Below are 18,001 nucleotides of genomic sequence, written 5' to 3' on the forward strand. Positions count from 1 at the left end.
TCTTCCAGTAAGAGTCAGGGCGGAACCCTGATCGGATTTCTACCCTCCGCCCGAACTTGGAGGCCCAGCAGCTGGGGCCCAGAAGCGAGGCCCTCAGTACCCACTACCCCTCACTGCGCTGGCGGCTCAGGGCCAGGGGTCGGGCCTGCCTCTTCCTGAGCCCCAGGATGGGCTGCTGCCAGGTCTGCCCACTTTCTCTAACCAAAGGCAGAGGGCAGCAGGCAAGAACTGGCTGGAGACTCAGAGCTTTCCTTCTCTGAGTTCCAAGTATGTCTGAGAGGTGGGTGTGTGCGCACGCGCATGCGCACACACTCACGCGCACGAACGGAGGGAAAGGCTGGAGCGGGAGGCTTGGAGCTTTGCAGGGAGTTTCAAATACACTCAGGAGTTATTTATTTTAGTTTTAGTTTTATGGCAATTAATTGGCTATTGATTGGTCGGACTGTTCAACTCTCCATTTCCTTGAGTACAATAAAATAGTTTCATTAAAATGTATTCAGGCTTGAAAATAAGGGAGCCATTAAATGGCTTCCTTTCTATTCCACTCCGAGGGAAATGCGCCGTGTGTAAATCAAAAATCCATCATCCCAAATCACTTGTTCTTAATGGTCTTTTTGGAGACAATGAGGGACTGGCCACAAGCATTGTGATTTAGGAAATAAGGGCAGCCCAGCATCCCCAGTCATGGGACAGAGTGATTGGGTTTGGGGAGACTGCAACGTGGCCTCCTGCAGTCAGGCCTCAGGGTCAGGGAGGGACACACGACTCCCCTGCCGTTCCCCATGCTTCCCTGCTCGGGCCTTGGTCAGAGCTGCCCCAAACCAAAAGGCAGATTCCTGCCCTCTCTCTCCTGCCCACACTGAACGCACTACCCGAGACCCAGCCCACTGTAGAATGCATGGAGATTCCCTCAGTAACAGATAAATAGCTGCATTTTCCCCTTGAGCCGCTCAGGAGTCTAAGATGTGAGAAGGAGAAAACCCAGACACGCTGAATGGTGGTGATTCTACCCCCCAACTTGAGACGACCCCCTTGGGAGCACACGGCCTGAAACTCTAGAACCCTGTGGTCCCCTTTGATTCTGGGGGGTGGAGGAACAGGACCCCAATGCTGAGAACTTAGAGTGGATGAAAGGAAGGCTGGGGCCTGCCTGCTTCCAGCAAGCAGCCATGTCAGAGAAGCATCGCCCCCTCGTCAGGGCAGCAGGCAAGGGACTTGCTTCCAGTCCTCTGCCTCGCCCCGGGGACCTGGCCGCCACTCTGGAGGCAGGAGCTGACAGTGAGGAAGTGCGGACCAACACTGTGTCTCCACCATGAATATGTAAGAGGGAATCCTGAGGTATGGGGACAGAAGGGGACAAGGGGCTGAAGGGGCTGCCGGGAGGTGGGACAGACCGCTGGCTAGGAGTCACGGCCTGACTGTCCAACTTTCCAATAATGCATTTTGTTACCTTGGAAGAAAAGCATTTGCCTTGGACTTCTCCCAGGACAAAAGAACCAAAGGAATAAATTCTCCAGGAGCACTGATGTGCGTGCCTGGAAACCATCTGAGGCAGGTTCCCAGATGGGCGACAAGTCCCAGACCACAGAGTCAGCCTCTTAGTAGGGCCGCGGGGGAGCCGGTCCAGCTCAGAGTGCGGTGGGACCCACCGGCTCCAGTCTGGGCCTGGCCTACCGGGGCCTGGATTTTCCTCTACCCTCGGGGCGGCTGTGCCTCAGACGCATCTGGTTTCCAGGTGTTCCTCAGGAGTGCTTGGTTTGTTTAAGATTTGCTCCTCATGGCTAGGAGCTAAAGTCAGCTGGAATGTCGTGCAGAAGGGGTGGCTGGTGCCAGGGGCTGCCAAAAGCAGGGCAGTTGCTCTGGGATATGACTTCACATGAAGGGATGTCACCCCTCAGTGCCCTGCGGTCACGTCTGGGACTCTTCCCTGCACACATGAAAGGCCCCGGCGGTACTGACCTACCCTCAAAGTCAACGGTCCCCTCCCCCCGCCACCTCTGACAACTGACCTCACCTTCCTTCAAGCACAAACTGTCTACAGGAGCCCAGGATGGGGAAGGAGGAGGACAGGAACCAGGGGCTCCCAACACCCCGACATTTGCGATGAAGGGCAAGGAGGTGAAGAAGCAAAGGGGCACTGGAGAAAGGTTGAGGTCACAGGCTGGTGATCAGTGGCCCATAGGCACATGATTTTTGGTGGACAGAGCAGTGTAAAAGCTTTCACACTTGAGTGCCATTGGAAGGGGCACGCAGCATTTGGGTCTCGGGTCCCACCGCCCATGCTGACTCATGTCCCACCCAAGTTACAAGCTTACTCCACCTGCCTGGCCCAGGAAGCAGTTGGGTCAGGGCCTTGGAGATGGTGATCTGTATTTCCCAGGACTGTGGGCACCCCGATGGCCCCGATGACTCTGCCTGGGGACTCCTGCGTATCATCACTGCCAGGCCTGGAGTCTGACCCACAGCAGAAAAGATAAAGAAAAGAGTGAGCAGGCATCTTGTGACCCTGGAGGCCTTGACCTTGGGAGTCAGAGCCGGGCCCATGTCCAGGCCCTGGCAGGCCTGTGGGGTGGCCTTGGACAAGCTCCGGTCAATCTCCTGTGAGCCTCAGGGCACAGCAGGAAGGGGGTCTGGGTGAGTCAGGAGGGCTGCTGTGAGTCTGGGCAAAGGCTTTTTGGGTTGACTTTGGTGTTTGAGACTCAGGCTGGACCAGCGACACCTCCAGCCCCAGGCTCCTCCGTCAGGCTAGCCCCTGGCCCTCTGTTCTTTCTTTGCTCACTGCAGGTCTGGACGGTTTCTCGGGGGTGGCAGTGTGTCTCTAAGCCACACTGTCCCACAACAGAAGCACAATTCTGTTGAGAGCGAATTGGGCCCTGTGATGTAAGAATTCACTTCACCTCACTTCGCCCTGTGAGCCCTAAATCTCCCATGTCCCAGCTGTAAATGAGCGTCGTGACGGCCCCTGGGGGGGTCAGATCTGCGAAACACCATACCAATGTCGGTTATGAGGGGCTAACCCGAACTAAGGCGCCTGGGGAAGGGGACGCCGGGTGTGATATGTCATCAGATTTCTCCAGGTTGGAGCTAGACTACGGTACCAAAAAGTTTCACAAAATCCACAATGTCCTTTCCAAAAAGTCAGAGCTAGAACATGGGGCTAGAAGCCCATGGAGAAACGTCCCAGGCCTCTTGCCATGATGCTGGTGAAAGCCCTGGCCTTGAGTTTTCCATCTAGAATCCTCTGGCATCAACGACTGTGTCCTTTGGAACCTTTCTCTCCAGGCTCCCAGGCAGCCCCACTGGGCAGCGTGGGAACTCTGTGGGTGAGAGCAGTTGTGAGTGTAAGAACATGTGTGTGCATCGTGTGCTCTTGTGCTTCTGCTTGGCAGCCAAGAAACCAGTGGCTGTCTAAGGAGTACAAACGCAGTCTGAGGACCCGCAGAGCCTCAGGGGAGAGAGGAAAGGTGTGGAGGGAGCTCCTCTCAGTGCCGAGGAGGAACGGGATGGGTAGAGGGTGCTGGTGGGGCCAGGCGGGCTTTGCCGAGGAAGGACGGTTGTGCCTTAGGCAGCCAGTCCAGGGAAGGCTGACCTATTAACAGCCTGAGACCACAGGAGGGATTAGGATCCAAGGACACAAGAGGTTGAGAGGTCTGTGCAGCAGACCCCTGACCCTTCTGCTTCCTTCAGAAGGGAGGCGGGGGGCAGCTGCTCTACTTCCTTCTGTCTTGCCTGGCAGGTGGAGGCTGGAACTGTTTCATCCAGCAGGTTCTGTGACAATGGTGTGCCTGCAGTAAGCTCACAGGCTCCACCTCCACCCTGGGAGACTAGACTCTCTCCGCAGTTCTAACAGCCCAAGGCCACCCCATCTGCCTCCTATTGCCTCACCATCAACTTCCCTCCCCAGGGATGGGAGGATCGCCACGTGCCAGGGGTCAGGAGCCAAGTCCCAGCCCCACTTCTGCCAGTCACTGCCTGGGGACTCTACTTTGCTGAGCCTCAGTTTCCTCTCTGTCCCACCACCTTGCAGGGTGCTGGGGAGGAAGCACTTGGCAGTGGCCAGAGGAGATCTGCTCTGTCTCCCGGTGTGGTCCCTGGCTTCCTCCAGCTGGACTAGGTCCAGCTGAGGAAGTTTCCCTTGAGGGGAGCTGGACTAGGTCTTCCCCAAGACTGATTTCCACACCTCTGGGTGCTCTTGTTTCCCACTCAGTCTGAATATTAGCGGGACTCAGGTGTTCACCTGCATACGCTTGCTCAGCATGGAGGGCCTGCCCAGCTCCCTGGGAGAGACGGAGGAAGGGGAGAGTTGTTGGAGGGCCCTGCCCCAAGGCTCAGAGAGGGGAGAAGTCTTGTCTGAGGTCCTATGGCAGCCAGGTGTAGCCAGGACAAGACCTCTCAGGGCCAAGACTTTCAAGTGCAGACTTTCTCTGCCCCAGCTCTCTGCCAGCCTGGTGACATGCAGACATTGGGGACATTGTCCCATGAAATGCAAAGCCCACTGTTACTGCTGCAATTCAGCCCAGATTTAGACAGAGCCTCCACCTGGTTGTTCTGAGTTGGAAAGAGAGACTACGCAAGGGATTGAGGCCCTAGGCAAAGAGCTGGTGGTTCCCAGCACCCTTATCTCAAAACCATTCCCAGTTCACCTGCCAGTTCCTCACTGCCCACCCTGTCCCTCTCCCAGGAGGTCATCCTCTATACCCTCCCAGCTGGCTGTTTTCTGACCACTTCCTCCCACTGCGAGTCCTACAACTCCGCCTCCAAGTTCTCATGGCCCTTGGCCATCACCCTGACCACTTCGGCCCCTTGTAGCAACAGGTAGATACCCACTATTTGAAGGTCAGTATCTGCCCCCACCCCAGCTCCTCCAGTCCCAGTGGCAGGCTGGGCTCCTCGAGGGCGCAGAAGGGCTGCTCAGGAAGTTGAAGTTGAGGCGGACTGCTACAGGCGTGTGCATCTCCGGTGCAGGCAGAGCCCTTTTCGCTCATCGTTGTCTACATGCCAGAACAGGCTTGCCCAGAACCCACTCGCTGGGGTCCTGGAGGGTGGAGGCAGTGTCTGTGGTGGGTGTCCAAAGGGATCAGAGCCTGGGAATGCCTCAGAAAGCACACGCAGTTCAGGCTGGCGATTCCAAGGACTGGGGGGGATCAGGAGGGCCTCAGGCCCCACCTTGGACCGTTATCTCCTGGGTCCCATCCAGCCCTAAGGTTCCAAGTCCACAATGCAATCAGCACCTGGGGCATCTTACTTCAGAACAGTAGTTGAGGGATCTCCCAGACGGTTCTTTGAGTTGTTTGATATATGGAAAAGGGCTGTTCCCACTGCACGGGCCCAAGGAAACGGATGGGAGGAAGCCAGGGTACCTCCCCGAAGTGTGGTTCTCCTGGGGAGGAGTCTCACCTAGGGGTGGGGAAGGGCTTGGAGTGCACCATTCCTGTGAGAGTCCCAGTCCAGACGTTAAAGAAGTAGCAGAGAGCGGGAGGCTAAGGCCCCAAGTTGGGCATCCTCAGTGCCATGGACAGCTCCGTGCCCATGCTACGGGGGCACCCAGGGCAGAGGGGACGCTCTGCGCACAGGTCTAAGACCTCCTGTGACGCATTGGGAGTGCCGAATGCATAGCGGTGGGCAGTCTGCTCAGCTGGACCCTCGGGCCCGGATGAAAAGCAAGAAGGTATTTACACAGGTGCTGTTGAAATGACAAAAGCAAGGTCTCCGTCCCAGGCCTGTGGCAGGAAGACGGCAGATGGTCAGGCAGCTGGGGCACGGGCAGGCTGGCTGGGCTGCAGTGATGTGCAGAACAGTCTGTTGGTTTGTGAGACCTCATCACTGTTGGGAGAAGCTCAGCAATTGACTCTTAGAAATGGACAGGTGTCTAGAAGTCCGGCACCCATACCATAGAACCCCAAGTCCCTGGTAGGAAAGGGGAGGCAGAATTTCAGGAGAGTGAGAGCTTGCTGGGAGATGGTCTCCTTGGGCCCCTCTGGCTGTCTTTGGAGGGGGCTGGGAGGCTATCGCCCTCAGCGATGTGTGTCATAAGTGCTTGGCATCTGCCTGGCTCCGAGGGTCAGTGGCGGTCATAGGCAGCGGCGGCTGCCGGCGGGGCAGCTCCTCGGGCAGCAGCGCTGTAATAGTATGGGGAGCCTGGAAGAGAGAGAAGAGGGCATGGAGGTTGGAGGGTGACCTTGGGCCTGCAGCCCAGTACCCGAGGCCCATGTTCAGAGGACAGAAGGGGATCGGAGCTCTGAGAAAAGAGCTCTGGGGGACGCAAGATTATCCTGTCAGGCTCAGGCTTCCTGGAGGAAGCGGGTCAGGCTGGGCTTGGAGGACAAGAAGATTTGGACATGGGGAGACGGCCTGGCTCCTCTGACCTCCAGACAGGGTGGGGGCGGCGGGAGGGCCCTGTACCCTCCCACTGTCTCTGGGTGGCGTTATTGGACTGCATGCTTTGGATGCGGCCTCCAGGAGCCTCGATCTGCGTTCACCCTCCCAGGGAAAGAAGTGGCACAAGGGGACCCTGGGAAACCGGCAAGGTCCTAGAACCACCAAGATCAGAGACCTTAGGTCGTCTCTTCCTTCTCCAGGTGGGGAAACTGGGGCCCAACAAACCAAAGCCAGCACCCAAAGCCATGCGCCTCTCAGTGCCTGAGCCGGGTCTGGAGTTCCAGTTGTCGTCCCTGGCTCAGTTCCCGGCTGTGCCCCTGTGCTGGACTCTGTTTAGCCAAGTGGACAGCAGCTGGGGCCCTGGGAGCCCTCCTAGACCATGCTGGGGTGGGAATAGCAAGCTGCTTAATTTCCCAGGGGAGGTGACCTGTATTGATCCTGAAATCTCGCCCAAATCCAAACCAATCCTGGCAATTCTCCCACATATCATAACTGGGCACTAGCGCCTGGAGGTTGCCAGCCAGGCTCTGTCACTCATGGCTGAGTGCCCCTGAACAGGTGGCCCCACTCCCCCGAGCCTCAGCTGTCTGGTCTGTCTGTAAAAGGAGGTGTAAGAAGCACCACGAGGTGAGGACAGGAAGGTGCTTTTGTAATCCATGAACTCTTAATTTCCACAATTCTATCAGGTAGAAATAGTATTGTCCCCATTTAGCAGTGGAGGAAACTGAGGCACAGAGAGTAAGTCTGTGCCCAAGGCTCAGATAGCTAGTGGCACTTTAGCACCAGCCACCACCCTCCAAACCCAGCCCCGATGAGCAGACACACTGCCGCCTCCCCTGGCCCCCACGAAGGCAGGTGGCCTGGGCAGCAGTGACTGGGGGGGAGGAGTGGGCAGTGCCTTGCTGTGCTGTTCCTGAGGGTGCGGCCCCCACTCCCATGCCTAGGTATTCCCAGAGATGAAGTAATCTGCTGCTTCCTCTGTCACCTCCCCGGCCAGAGCCCTGACTCAGAGACACATGTCAGCCTCCTCTGCTCTCTCTTCTCTCTTCTGTGCCAAGGGGACAGTGTTAGGACACGTGTGCTGTCCCTGCAAGCCTGGGCACGGCCAAGGAGCAGGGGCTGCCCCACAAACAGGCCTTGGGAACCGGAAATGGGAGTGAGCCTGCCCAGAGGACCCTGCCTCGCCCCCTGAGTCCCCTGCCCCGCTGTCTCTCGCCTCTGCTCTGACTCACTCGGCTCTCAGTGCTTAATCTCTCACCAGGCTGGCTGCCTGGGGCCCAGCACGAGGGTCTGAGGTTCCGGGGCAAAATCAAAAACGCTTGCGTTTACCGTGAGGAATGAAAACACCACTTCACAAAGCAGTCTGTCTTCCTGGCGCCCGTTAGACCTTCATCTAGAATAAACCGTCCCTTCGTCTGTCATTTTTCCTCTCTAATTCACATTATCATCAATTTACTTCCTGACACAGTCATTCCGGGCTCCCACTCACTCTGCAATCCCTGTACAGCAGCCACGGACACTCCCTTTCTAATCCTCATTGACCGCTGCTGCCCGTCTCCCCACCTCCTGCCCGGCCCCCACTCCCACTGGCCCCGCCTGCCTGGCGGCCCCCAGTTGCTGGGTCACGCTGCCCTGCCCGGGCAGGCGGCTGCTGAGGAGCAGGCTCAGTGGGGAGGAGGGTTCTCCTGGGACGTGGGTGTGTGACTTCTTTAGGCGGCATTGGTCACCCTTACTTTGGTGGCATGTCTGTGGAGGAGGCTTCAGCCAGGCCCGCCCAGGGGTGGGCAGTGTGTGTAAGGGCATGAACCCCCGGGCGTGTATGTGGAGGGTCTCGCCAGTTTCCGCATCGCCCATTGATCTAGCAGGGGCACCACGGNGGGCAGGCGGCTGCTGAGGAGCAGGCTCAGTGGGGAGGAGGGTTCTCCTGGGACGTGGGTGTGTGACTTCTTTAGGCGGCATTGGTCACCCTTACTTTGGTGGCATGTCTGTGGAGGAGGCTTCAGCCAGGCCCGCCCAGGGGTGGGCAGTGTATGTGGAGGGTCTCGCCAGTTTCCGCATCGCCCATTGATCTAGCAGGGGCACCACGGAGCCTCAGAGCGGGCTCCTGCACCCTGGTGCCCTCCCCAGACGGCAGAAATCAGTCCACTTCCCCTGCTCCGTGGGACCCTTCCAGATAAAGCCCGGAAGACACTCTGTAATAAAGGCGGGCTGGTAAAGTCCCAACGGCCTGGGACTTATTTGCAAGACTGTGGGAGAGTGAGCCTGGCACCTCACTCATCTTCAGGAAAGTGGGCCTCCAGGGAGCATCGTGTTCAGCTGCTGCTTAAATAAAGCTGCCAGTGGTGATCATCCTCATTTCACACCTGAGGCCCAGCCTGGCTGATGACCTGGCCATGGTTCCCCAGGTCATCGACTCAGGCAGCACAGGGGCCATTTCTCACATCTGTAGCTGCCCAGCGTCCTTTAAGCCTTTTCTGTTTTCCTGCTGTATGAGGCCTGCCTCTCAGAGCTTCAGGTCAGAACTCATTCTCCCAGCTTCCCTTGCTGCTAGGGCACAGATGTGTCATATGGGCTCTGCCAGGTAGACCCTCTTATGTATGACCTTGGGTAGGAAGGGAGTGACTTGAGGAGATGGGCTGAGACCCCATCAGCTGGGCATGGGTGACAGAAGCATCCCGCTCTGGGCAGTGGCCGGGTGGAGCTCTCGGGCACCCCGGCAACAGAGTGGGTGACTTGGGGGCGCCAGCTAGCGACAGCCAGTGTGTTTACACTGGTGGTGTAGCTGGGTGTTGTTCCTGGCTGTGGGTCCCAAGCCTGTCTCTTGGGTCCTCCCAGAGATTCTGGGAGCCCCCAATATCCCTTAATAGATTTGTTTTCTGCTTAAACCAGCCAAAGTGCATTCTAGTGTTTGCAGCTGAGAGCCTGACCGATGAATACAGTCACCTGGCTTTCAACAACAGACCAGAGCTGTTCTCATCCCATACACGGTCTGAGTATTGAGAATTCTCAAGGCTTCCTCCTGTGGACGGGGAGGCCTCTCTTCCTGGCTGTGGTGCTGTTCTGAGTGGGTCGGTCAGGGAGAGTGAGACCCCCATGTCACACACTGGTTATGTATGAATACAGGCTCTGGAGCAAGGCGACCTGAGTTTGGGCCTTCATTCTGCCATCTGCCTGCCGTGTGATCTCAGGTAAGTTACCTGACTGTTCTGAGTCTCACTTTCTTCTTCCGTAGAAGAGAGATAACAGTACATGCTGTTGAAAGGATAAAGTGAGCTAAGCCACAGGAAGGGTTTTGCCCAGTGCCTGCACCATTGGCCAAGTGCTCCGTTGGGTAAACAAAGTTCTGATTCCTCTTCTTCCTCTCCATGTCAGCTCTGGCCCCTCGAGGATCTGGCCCCTTGAGGCTCTGGGCACCTGAAGGCTCTGGGCCCCTCCCAGCACAGACACACTTGCACAGGGCTCCCTCACCCGAAGCCTGGGAGCTCCCTGGGACAGAATCTGCATCTTCTCCACACCAGGCACGCAGCCCACGTTTAGTAACAGGATTTTACTCCAGCTTGAGCAGCAAAGATCTCAGATACAGTGTAGTCCCACCTTCTCTTCGCCATCCCTTTGGGCTCCTGGCTGCCCACACAATCAGTTCAAACTTCTCAGTCTCAGGGCATCCCATCCATGGCTCCACAGACCACCCACCACCTATTCCAGCCCTTTGCCACTCCTCTGCCTCTTGGACCCCCAGGCAAATGGGCCTATGGGGTGCATCATGAGAACTAGAAGAAGGTGCCCCCTCTGGGAAGCTGTGGGCCCTGTGCCAGGATTTGGGGCTTTGTGTCATGCACAGGCTTGATTTCAGCCCCCACTTGTCTCCTATAGTCATATATAAAGGTCCTAGGTCATCGTGACCTTCTTGGGGTCATGCCCCATAGAAGGTAGTCTGGCCCAGGCCTCTTTCTCGCCACATCCCCTGTGGGTTTCACAGCAGCTCTGGGACAGGACTCTGTCTGAGGTTGCTTTGCAGGGAGGCGCCCCCAAGCTCACCCTTGCTGAGAGACTGGCCCAGGGAGGTCATGGCCAGCCTTTACCTCCTGAGACTGATGGCTTGGCCACCTCAAAGCTCAGGGCCTCCTGGCAAAGGGTTTAAGGTAAAGCATTAAGTAAGTGGTTCAATACTTAGGAGTAATTTTTACTAAAACCCAAAAGGAAGTCTGAGAGGTCAGCCCACAGATTCAGCCCCTCCAGGAGGCCACTAGTAAACAGTAAGTGCCTAGTTGTCTATAAAACTGGAAATCTCTAGGCACAGGGGCCCGCAGCAGTAATCAGTATTGTTCCTTATTTCACCTGCAATGGTGCAAAATGCACCAAAATGCTTTGGGCAGCCCAAGGCCCGAGTGCATGGAAGGCAAATGATGGTGTGCATGCCATATGTCTGTCCTAAGCAGCCCTGTTAAGCTGGACAGACAAAACTGGATGGTCTCAGAGGCAAGTCCTTGTCTGGCCTTTGAGGAAAATTCCCAGCTGACTGCTGAGGGAGGGGTCAGTGCTCTGCCTGCAGGCCAATTGGCTGGCTCTGCCCCTGGGAGGTGAGTGACATTTATGATGCCTGGGCTCCTGCTTCAGGCTTCAGAACCTTCGGCTCCAGCTGGCACGCTGGTTTCAAGTAAGTTCATTTCAACAAGACAAAAGGCCTTTTGAGAACTGAGCAGCCCTGCTGGGTCTCTGGGATGGCCCAGGTATCTAGGTGAGGTTCACAGGTCAGGCTGGCCCCAGCCTTTGACAACCTGCAGTCTGAGGCCTGGCCAGAGGTTGGGCACCAGCTGAGCTTACAATGGCATGCCTTGGCAGGTCTGTAGCCACAAAGTAATCCGTTTCCCATGGAGCTGGCTATGGCAATGACCACAGCAGACATCACTAATCAATCCCTGCTCCTCATCAAGCCCTCATCAAGACAGGTAGCCACTATCAATCAATCTGAATTGGCCTCTTTGTTGTCTCTTATTTAGAAACTTCTCATCTGAATGAATAGTCAATGATCTTAAGAACTATAAGTTACTTTGGGGTAGGCACTTTCCCTGCTTTCTTCTTTCTACCTCAATGCCCCATTTGTCTTTGCTCCTGTTTTGTGGCATTTTCCCGTATCCACCAAAACACCTTTTTGGGGGGTGATTGGGAATCAGAGCCCCAGCAGGCCCACAGTGGTGGTCACTGTCCTAAGGCCCCAGCACAATCCCCAGATGGCATGTTTCTGGGAAAGCGACCCACCCCACCTCAGTGACCGGGCGTCGGGATGTTGAGGGACCTTGGCCCACGTAGGGGACTCGATGGGGCAGCTGATGGCCCAGGGCCCTCGCAGGGCCTCCGCCAGTACTCACCGAGCAGCCCCGGGTTGGGGAACCTCCAGGAGTCGTTGTAGGAGGGATACTGAGGGTGGCTGTAGGGGCTCCCGGAAAACTCACTCCCTGCATGTGGTGGGTGGGAGAGAAACGAACCAAACGTCAAAGCAAGTTCGGAAAATGCCAGTGGCATTCGTCTCTTACACAAATTGCAGGTACTTTCGTAACCAATAAAGGCAGGTCCAGTACCCACCCTTAGGAAGAGGACAGCTGTCACTGGCATTGTCTAATTGCCCCTATGGCTCTTTCCTGTCTCCAGTGGAAGTGAACACCAGCCTCCCACCTGTGTACCAGGAAACACCATGTGCCGGGTGTTCCCTGGGGCTATTGGCCCATTTTGCAGGCGATAGGAGACAGGTGTGCTGATCTTCTCACAAACCACCTCAATACGCCCACCCAAGTCCACAGCCCCAGACTGCCTGGTTCTCAGCCCTCCCTGGGGTTGCTCCAGGACCCCACGTCCCACATGTTGCCTGAGTGGCTGTGGACTGGGAGCCAAGTTAACCTCAGCTCTAGTCTGGCCTTCTGTGCGGAGAATCCGGAGGTGGCTGCTCCCAAGGCCTCAGCCAATAGGGAAGATGAGATGTAAAGTCAGGCCAATAGGGAAGCCAATAGGGAAGATGAGATGTAAAGTCAGGCCCTCTGCCAGGAGAAGGCAGACGGCACTCTGCCGAGGTGAAGGGATGAGCCGAAAGTGGAACACAGCAGAGGGAGTGGGGGCGCTGGGCACTGGGGAAGGGACATCCGCTTGTGGCTGTGGGCATGCTCAGACGGGAACTGCAGCTGTGCCAGGGTAGGGACAGTGTGGGGTGTGTGGTGGGGCATGGCGGGACTTGAGGATGGCTCCCTCTTGTCCAGCTGCTCACAGCACAGTGATGCTATGCCTGGCCCGTCCCCGAGCTCTCCCTTCCAGTCCCTGGAGAGCCTCTTTACCGCCAGCCAGTCACAGGAGGAGAGTTCAAAATTCCTTTCCTTATGACCTTGCTGCCTGTCTCCTCCCTGTGGCTGGCCTACCACCACACTCTGGGGGACAGGGTTTGGGCCTGACTCAGTGCAGAGTCCCCCAGTGCCTGGCCCAGGCTGTGTTGGAAGCTGGCTGCAGAGTGGCTTTTGAAGGCACTGGTTACAGAACATGTGGGCCCCTCCCTGGCGACGGTGACAGGAGTTACACTGCCCGCGGGACCACCCTCAGTCTAAACAAGCTTCCACAGATTCTTTTTAAGGATGCCAAATGCCCAAAGGGTAGGAGCCCCCAGGAGGGACCAGCCAGACATCAGAATGGGAGCACCACTCTCCCCCTGCCAGCCTAGACCCAAAGGAGGGCCTGCAGGACTTAGCCAGGTGTGGCCGGAACAATAAAGCAGGCCTGAGGGGCCAGCTGCTCTTACCCCTGGGCCCAGCTGGCCTCCTTTCCACCTCCCCACTTGCACAGGCAGAGCGTGCGCGCGCACACACACATCCACACGTGCACTCCTCCCCAGACCTCTCTGGGGGCCACTCCCAGCCTGACAGGCTGAGCCTTCCAATTCTCTGTTTTTTATGCCTCAGTGGTCAGGGTGTCAGGTTCCGGCATCGGAGGGAGAGCGTGGTGACAGTGCTGGGCTGCATGCAGCAGCCCAGCCCCGCATATCCATCAGAGCCAGGCACCTTCTCCTCCTCCTCCTCCTCCTCCTGCTGCTGCTGCTGCTGCTCCTCCCCCTCAGAGGCAGGGTGGGGGAGCAGAGAGACAGAGCAGCCTGGAGAAGGGGAACAACCGCCCTCTCATCCAGGCCCTGGGCAGGCGCCGGCAAAGCTGCCCCATCAGAGGCACTTCCTGACAGCGCTGCACCTGGGCCCAGGGCACGAGCTGCACTGGCCGAGGCCATCTCTCCATCTTCATCTGATGGCGTCATGCCTGTCTGCTGGGCCAGGCTCCAAGCCCACCTCTTCTAGGAAGCCTCCCTGATCTCCAGCCCCTAAAAGGACATCTTGGGTCCCCTTAGCTAAAGTTAATTAGTTAATTACGTCTGTGCTATCCATCCCACATCCCCACCTTGTCCCAAATTGGCGAAGAGCCCTAAATGGCTCCAGCTCCTGTAGAAGATGGACCCGAGTCAGTGCTGTGCGCCATCCTCCACCCCCTTCCCACACACCTGGCTTCAGCAGCCCTACTCAGATGCTTCTTCCTGGGAGAAGGCTCCCACCCCGCCCGGCCTCAGACGCTCTCAGTCTCCCACAGCACCTCCTTCGCCCTGACTGCTCAGGAGCCCCTGTGAGCTGGAGTGTCCACCCTGCAGGTCAGAGTCTGACTCTTCCCTGCGCTGTGTGTCACTCCCTCTGTGTGCTGACCACCCCCAGACCACAGTGGACAGCTGGCACTTGGTAAAGCACCGGTGGCTTACCATACAACGCTTTTGCACGGATGCTCCCACGGGCCTTCCCCTCACCTCCTTCTAGGCTTTGCTCCAACACTGTCTTCCCCGTGAGGCCTCCCCAGACCACCGCATTTAAAATGGAATCTCCTTCCCCCACCCCTCTTTTCTGATTTGTTTTTCTCCATAGAACTGGCCCAATGCAACATATCTTGATGATTGTGCTTAAATAAATTTCAGTGCCTGCTAGATGCCAGGCCCTGGGCTAGATAGGCATTGGGATAGAGATGTTAACTCAACAGACAAAACTCCCTGCCTCCACAGAGATGGCATCGTTGAGAAGGAGGCAGAATTAACAAGATAAGCACATGGCCCACCCAGAGCCTCAGTCTCCCATTTGTAAAAGGGCAGATAAGACCAAAAGTGTCTAAAGCCCCTCTTGTCTGCTGAGCCTGATTTTCACTTCCCAGGGGCCTCACAGGGAGGGAGGTCCCCTCCTCCGGGCTCGGTGGGCCCCTGATGCGGGCTCTCCTTGGGTCTGGAGGCTCCAATCTGCTGCTCCGTTTCCTTGGCCGAACTCACCACGATCGTGACACCCAAGGAGCAGTCAAATCCCATGACAGAAGCTTAGAAAAGTGAGTCTTGTCCAGTCAAGAGAAGGTCCGGGGAAAGCCCTGGGAACACTTGCTGGAGTGGGGAGAGTGTGTGAGCCAAGACTGACAGGGTGTTGATAAGCAGAGGGAGGGAAGGCATCCCAGGCACAGCAAAGGTCTGGGGGTGGACTGGTCAGCATGTGACCTCTATCTACATGGACAAGTCTTGATGAGGCTCCAGCAGAGGCCAGCCACTGAGCAGAATGGGGCAATACAGGAACATTCTGTTTTGCTCCATTAGGGTCAGGACTAGGGACACCTTCAGACTAGGGAGCGCCAGAATCTGGAGAACAGGCCAGAGGAGGTGACCCTCCGGTCAGGTCAGGGGATCAGACGGGGGGCTGCTGGCACGGTCCAAGTGAGAGGGAACCTGAGCCCAGGAGATGGTATAGCTGCAATGTCCAAAGACACAAAATGATAATCCTCAAGTCCAGCAACGGTATTCTCAGGGCAGAAAAGGAAAGATGCCCCTTCTGGCTCATTGTCGGGGCTCCTAGGGGTGCAGCCAGCTGACCACAAAGACCACACGGTAACCACCTTCTCTATGACCTCCCAGCACAAAGGATACCATGGTCTCTGCACCTCTTTCCACTAAGTCACTTGTGTTGGGGACTATAGCCCTCCTCTCCCCCACCTCCCACACATTTAGTGAAGCCTGCTATACACTCGAACTCCTTGTGCAACTGAGTTGGTGTTTTCTCCCCATGTGGAACTCGAGGGGAGTGGCTAAGTGCTGTGTTCGGGTGATCGGTGGGGTGAAGTGGGGTGAAAGAACGTGGTCCAAGAGCAGTGCAGGTCAGAGGCCAAGAACTCAGTGATGTCCGGCAGCCTGAGACAGAGGTGAGCGAGCGAAAGTGAGTCTCCCTGGCAAGTCCTAGAAACCTTGCAGGGGGACATGGGACTCTTTGATGAGGCATGGCACGAGGGTTTGTGTCAAGCTTGTCCTGATGTCAAGGTGCCAGAGGCCAGCAGTTGTTGGTGTTCTCTGCCCTGGGCAAGGAAGTGGTGAGGCCAGGGGGGCAACCGAATGCGTAAAAGCAGGGAGACGAGACTAGACAGATGGTACATGATGGAACTCGGGATGCTCAGGACTGACGCCGCTTCAGCTGCCATCTACAGGACCAAGAACAGAGGGCTGGCCCCCTTTCAGGCTCTTGGCCCACAGGTGTGCTCTACCACCCTCTGCTCCTGCCCAGAGCCGCCCACCCTGAAGGAGATGACAGAAAATGGCTCCGGACTAAGAACGCCAACAACGGCTGGCTTCTCCTGGCATCCTGACATCAACTAACTTGGCTCAAACCCCCATCCCCACCTCCTGGAAGGGTCCCATGTCCTGCCCAAGATTTCTGCTGCGTTTCCACAGAGGCTTCCTTTCGCACCAACAGCCTGGGTGGCCTGGGGCCTCAGCTTCCTCATCTGTAAGATGGAGGGATGGAAAGTCCCTACTGCTTAAGCTGGCAGAGAAGATGAAATGAATTCACAGGTACAGAAGACCTTTGCACACCCCTGTGTGGTGAGGGTTTGGTGTCTTCTCTTCATGGATGGTGGGCAAAATCAGCTCAGCCATTCTCCACAAGCCCTCTCACCCAGTCCCAGCTCCTCCCTGCCAGGATGCTGGGGAGGGATGACGGGGAGACCAACTGAGGGGCAGAAAGAAACACAGAGCTGCAGAAACGCCAGAACAGGAAGGGAGCAGAGGGTTTGAGAGATGGAGAAACTGAGACTCAGAAAAGAGAAGGGATTTGGCAGAGGCCGGGCACATAAAGTCCTCCGAGGTCAGGAAGGCAGAAAAAAAGGGCTGCTTGGGAACTGTCTCTATTTGGTCTCTTGGGAGAACAAAAACAGAGGGCGAGACTAGACGGAGATAAAGAACACTCTCCAGGAGTGCGGCGCTCCATCTCGCCACCGCCCCCCCCCCGAAGGCTAGAGAGCCAACATTGCTGGGGCTCAGGGCCCAAGGGGCTCGGCTTCTCACTGGACATCCAAGGAATGGCAACCACCCCCCTTACTCACTCCCACCCAACCCCACACAACCTGCTCCTTCCGGAACTGACGGACCCACCACCCTCCACACACAGCGTTGTCTTATACTGAACCTTACCAATGTCTGCTATTATTCACAGTCCAGATTATTAGGACTGGGACAAATGTGAGGGATAATGTCCTTCAACCTCCCCTGTCTCCAGGCCACACAGTCAGGCAGGGACAAAGCAGGGCCCTGGGGCTTTCACCATCCCAAGAACCCTTCCTTGGGCTAAGCCAGCAGCCAGCGGGGGAAGAGGAAGTCCTCCCCTCCAGCCCTATCTACACCTGGGAGGTTGGTGAATTTTCAAACACACAGCAAAGCTGAAAGAATTTGACGGCGAATACTGGCATACCTACTACCTAATTCTACCATAAACATCTTCTTATACCTGTTTATCATATATCTCTCTACCTCTCTAGCTTTTCATTCATATTATTTTTATGCATTTCAAAGAAAATTGCAAACATCAGTACATTTCCCCTCTAACTATGTTAGCATGCATATCATTAAGTAAAGTCCATTATTTACGAGTTTTTTCTTTGCGTGTAAAGTATACACATAAGGAAATGTGCACATTTTAAATGCGCTATTGCTGTGTTTTGACAGATGTGCAAACTCGTATAACCCAAACCTCTATCAAGATGCTGAACATTATCATCACCCCAGAGAAAGTTCTCTTGTGCTGAAGGAGGACTTTTACCTACTGAGAACCCAGTTACTGGGGGTCTGATAGCGTTGCCCCTGAGCACGCTGAGCTCGGACTTAGCACTGCCAGCCCAAAGCCCGAGTATGGAAAGAGGCCTCTCACCTGCAAATCAAAAGCCCTTCCAAAGCCAATAGACAGAATAAAGCCAAAGAATGTGTGTTCCTTCCTCAAAGACACAGAGAGAAAGCAGAGGCTTAAAACATTTAGGCCCTGGCTGGTGTAGCTCAGTGGATTGAGCACAGGCCTACAAACCAAAGGGTTGCTGGTTCAATTCCCAGTCAGGGCACACACCTGGGGTGTGGGCTGGGTCCCCAGTGGGGGGTGTGAGAGAGGCAACTTCACATTGATGTTTCTCTCCCTCTCTTTCTCCTTCCCTTCCCCTCTCATTAAAACTAAATAAAATACTTTTTTTAAAAAAAGAAAGACATTTAGGATACATTGTGCCTTTCCCCCAAATAATACTGCCTTCCAAATATAGAAAAGCTACTTGTAAAAAC

The 18,001-nt window shown here is 56.1% G+C and overlaps 1 protein-coding gene across 3 annotated transcripts in view; it reads right to left on the bottom strand.

Moving 5' to 3' along the window:
- Positions 1–2,693: 2,693 nt before the first annotated feature.
- PAX5 (paired box 5) overlaps positions 2,694–18,001 on the bottom strand; it is a 163,411-nt gene continuing 148,103 nt past the window's right edge. For all 3 annotated transcript variants that reach the window (XM_037035852.1, XM_037035853.1, XM_037035851.1), the window contains exons 9-10: positions 11,748–11,834; positions 2,694–6,138 (exon numbers count right to left, since the gene is read on the bottom strand). In XM_037035852.1, the coding sequence (XP_036891747.1) occupies positions 6,062–6,138; positions 11,748–11,834 (164 nt within the window). In that variant the 3' untranslated portion in view covers positions 2,694–6,061. The remainder of the gene's footprint in view (positions 6,139–11,747; positions 11,835–18,001) is intronic.

This window comes from Sturnira hondurensis, unplaced genomic scaffold (assembly GCF_014824575.4).
Source record: "Sturnira hondurensis isolate 20B ecotype Veracruz unplaced genomic scaffold, ASM1482457v3 Scaffold0022566, whole genome shotgun sequence".
Lineage (NCBI taxonomy): Eukaryota > Metazoa > Chordata > Mammalia > Chiroptera > Phyllostomidae > Sturnira > Sturnira hondurensis.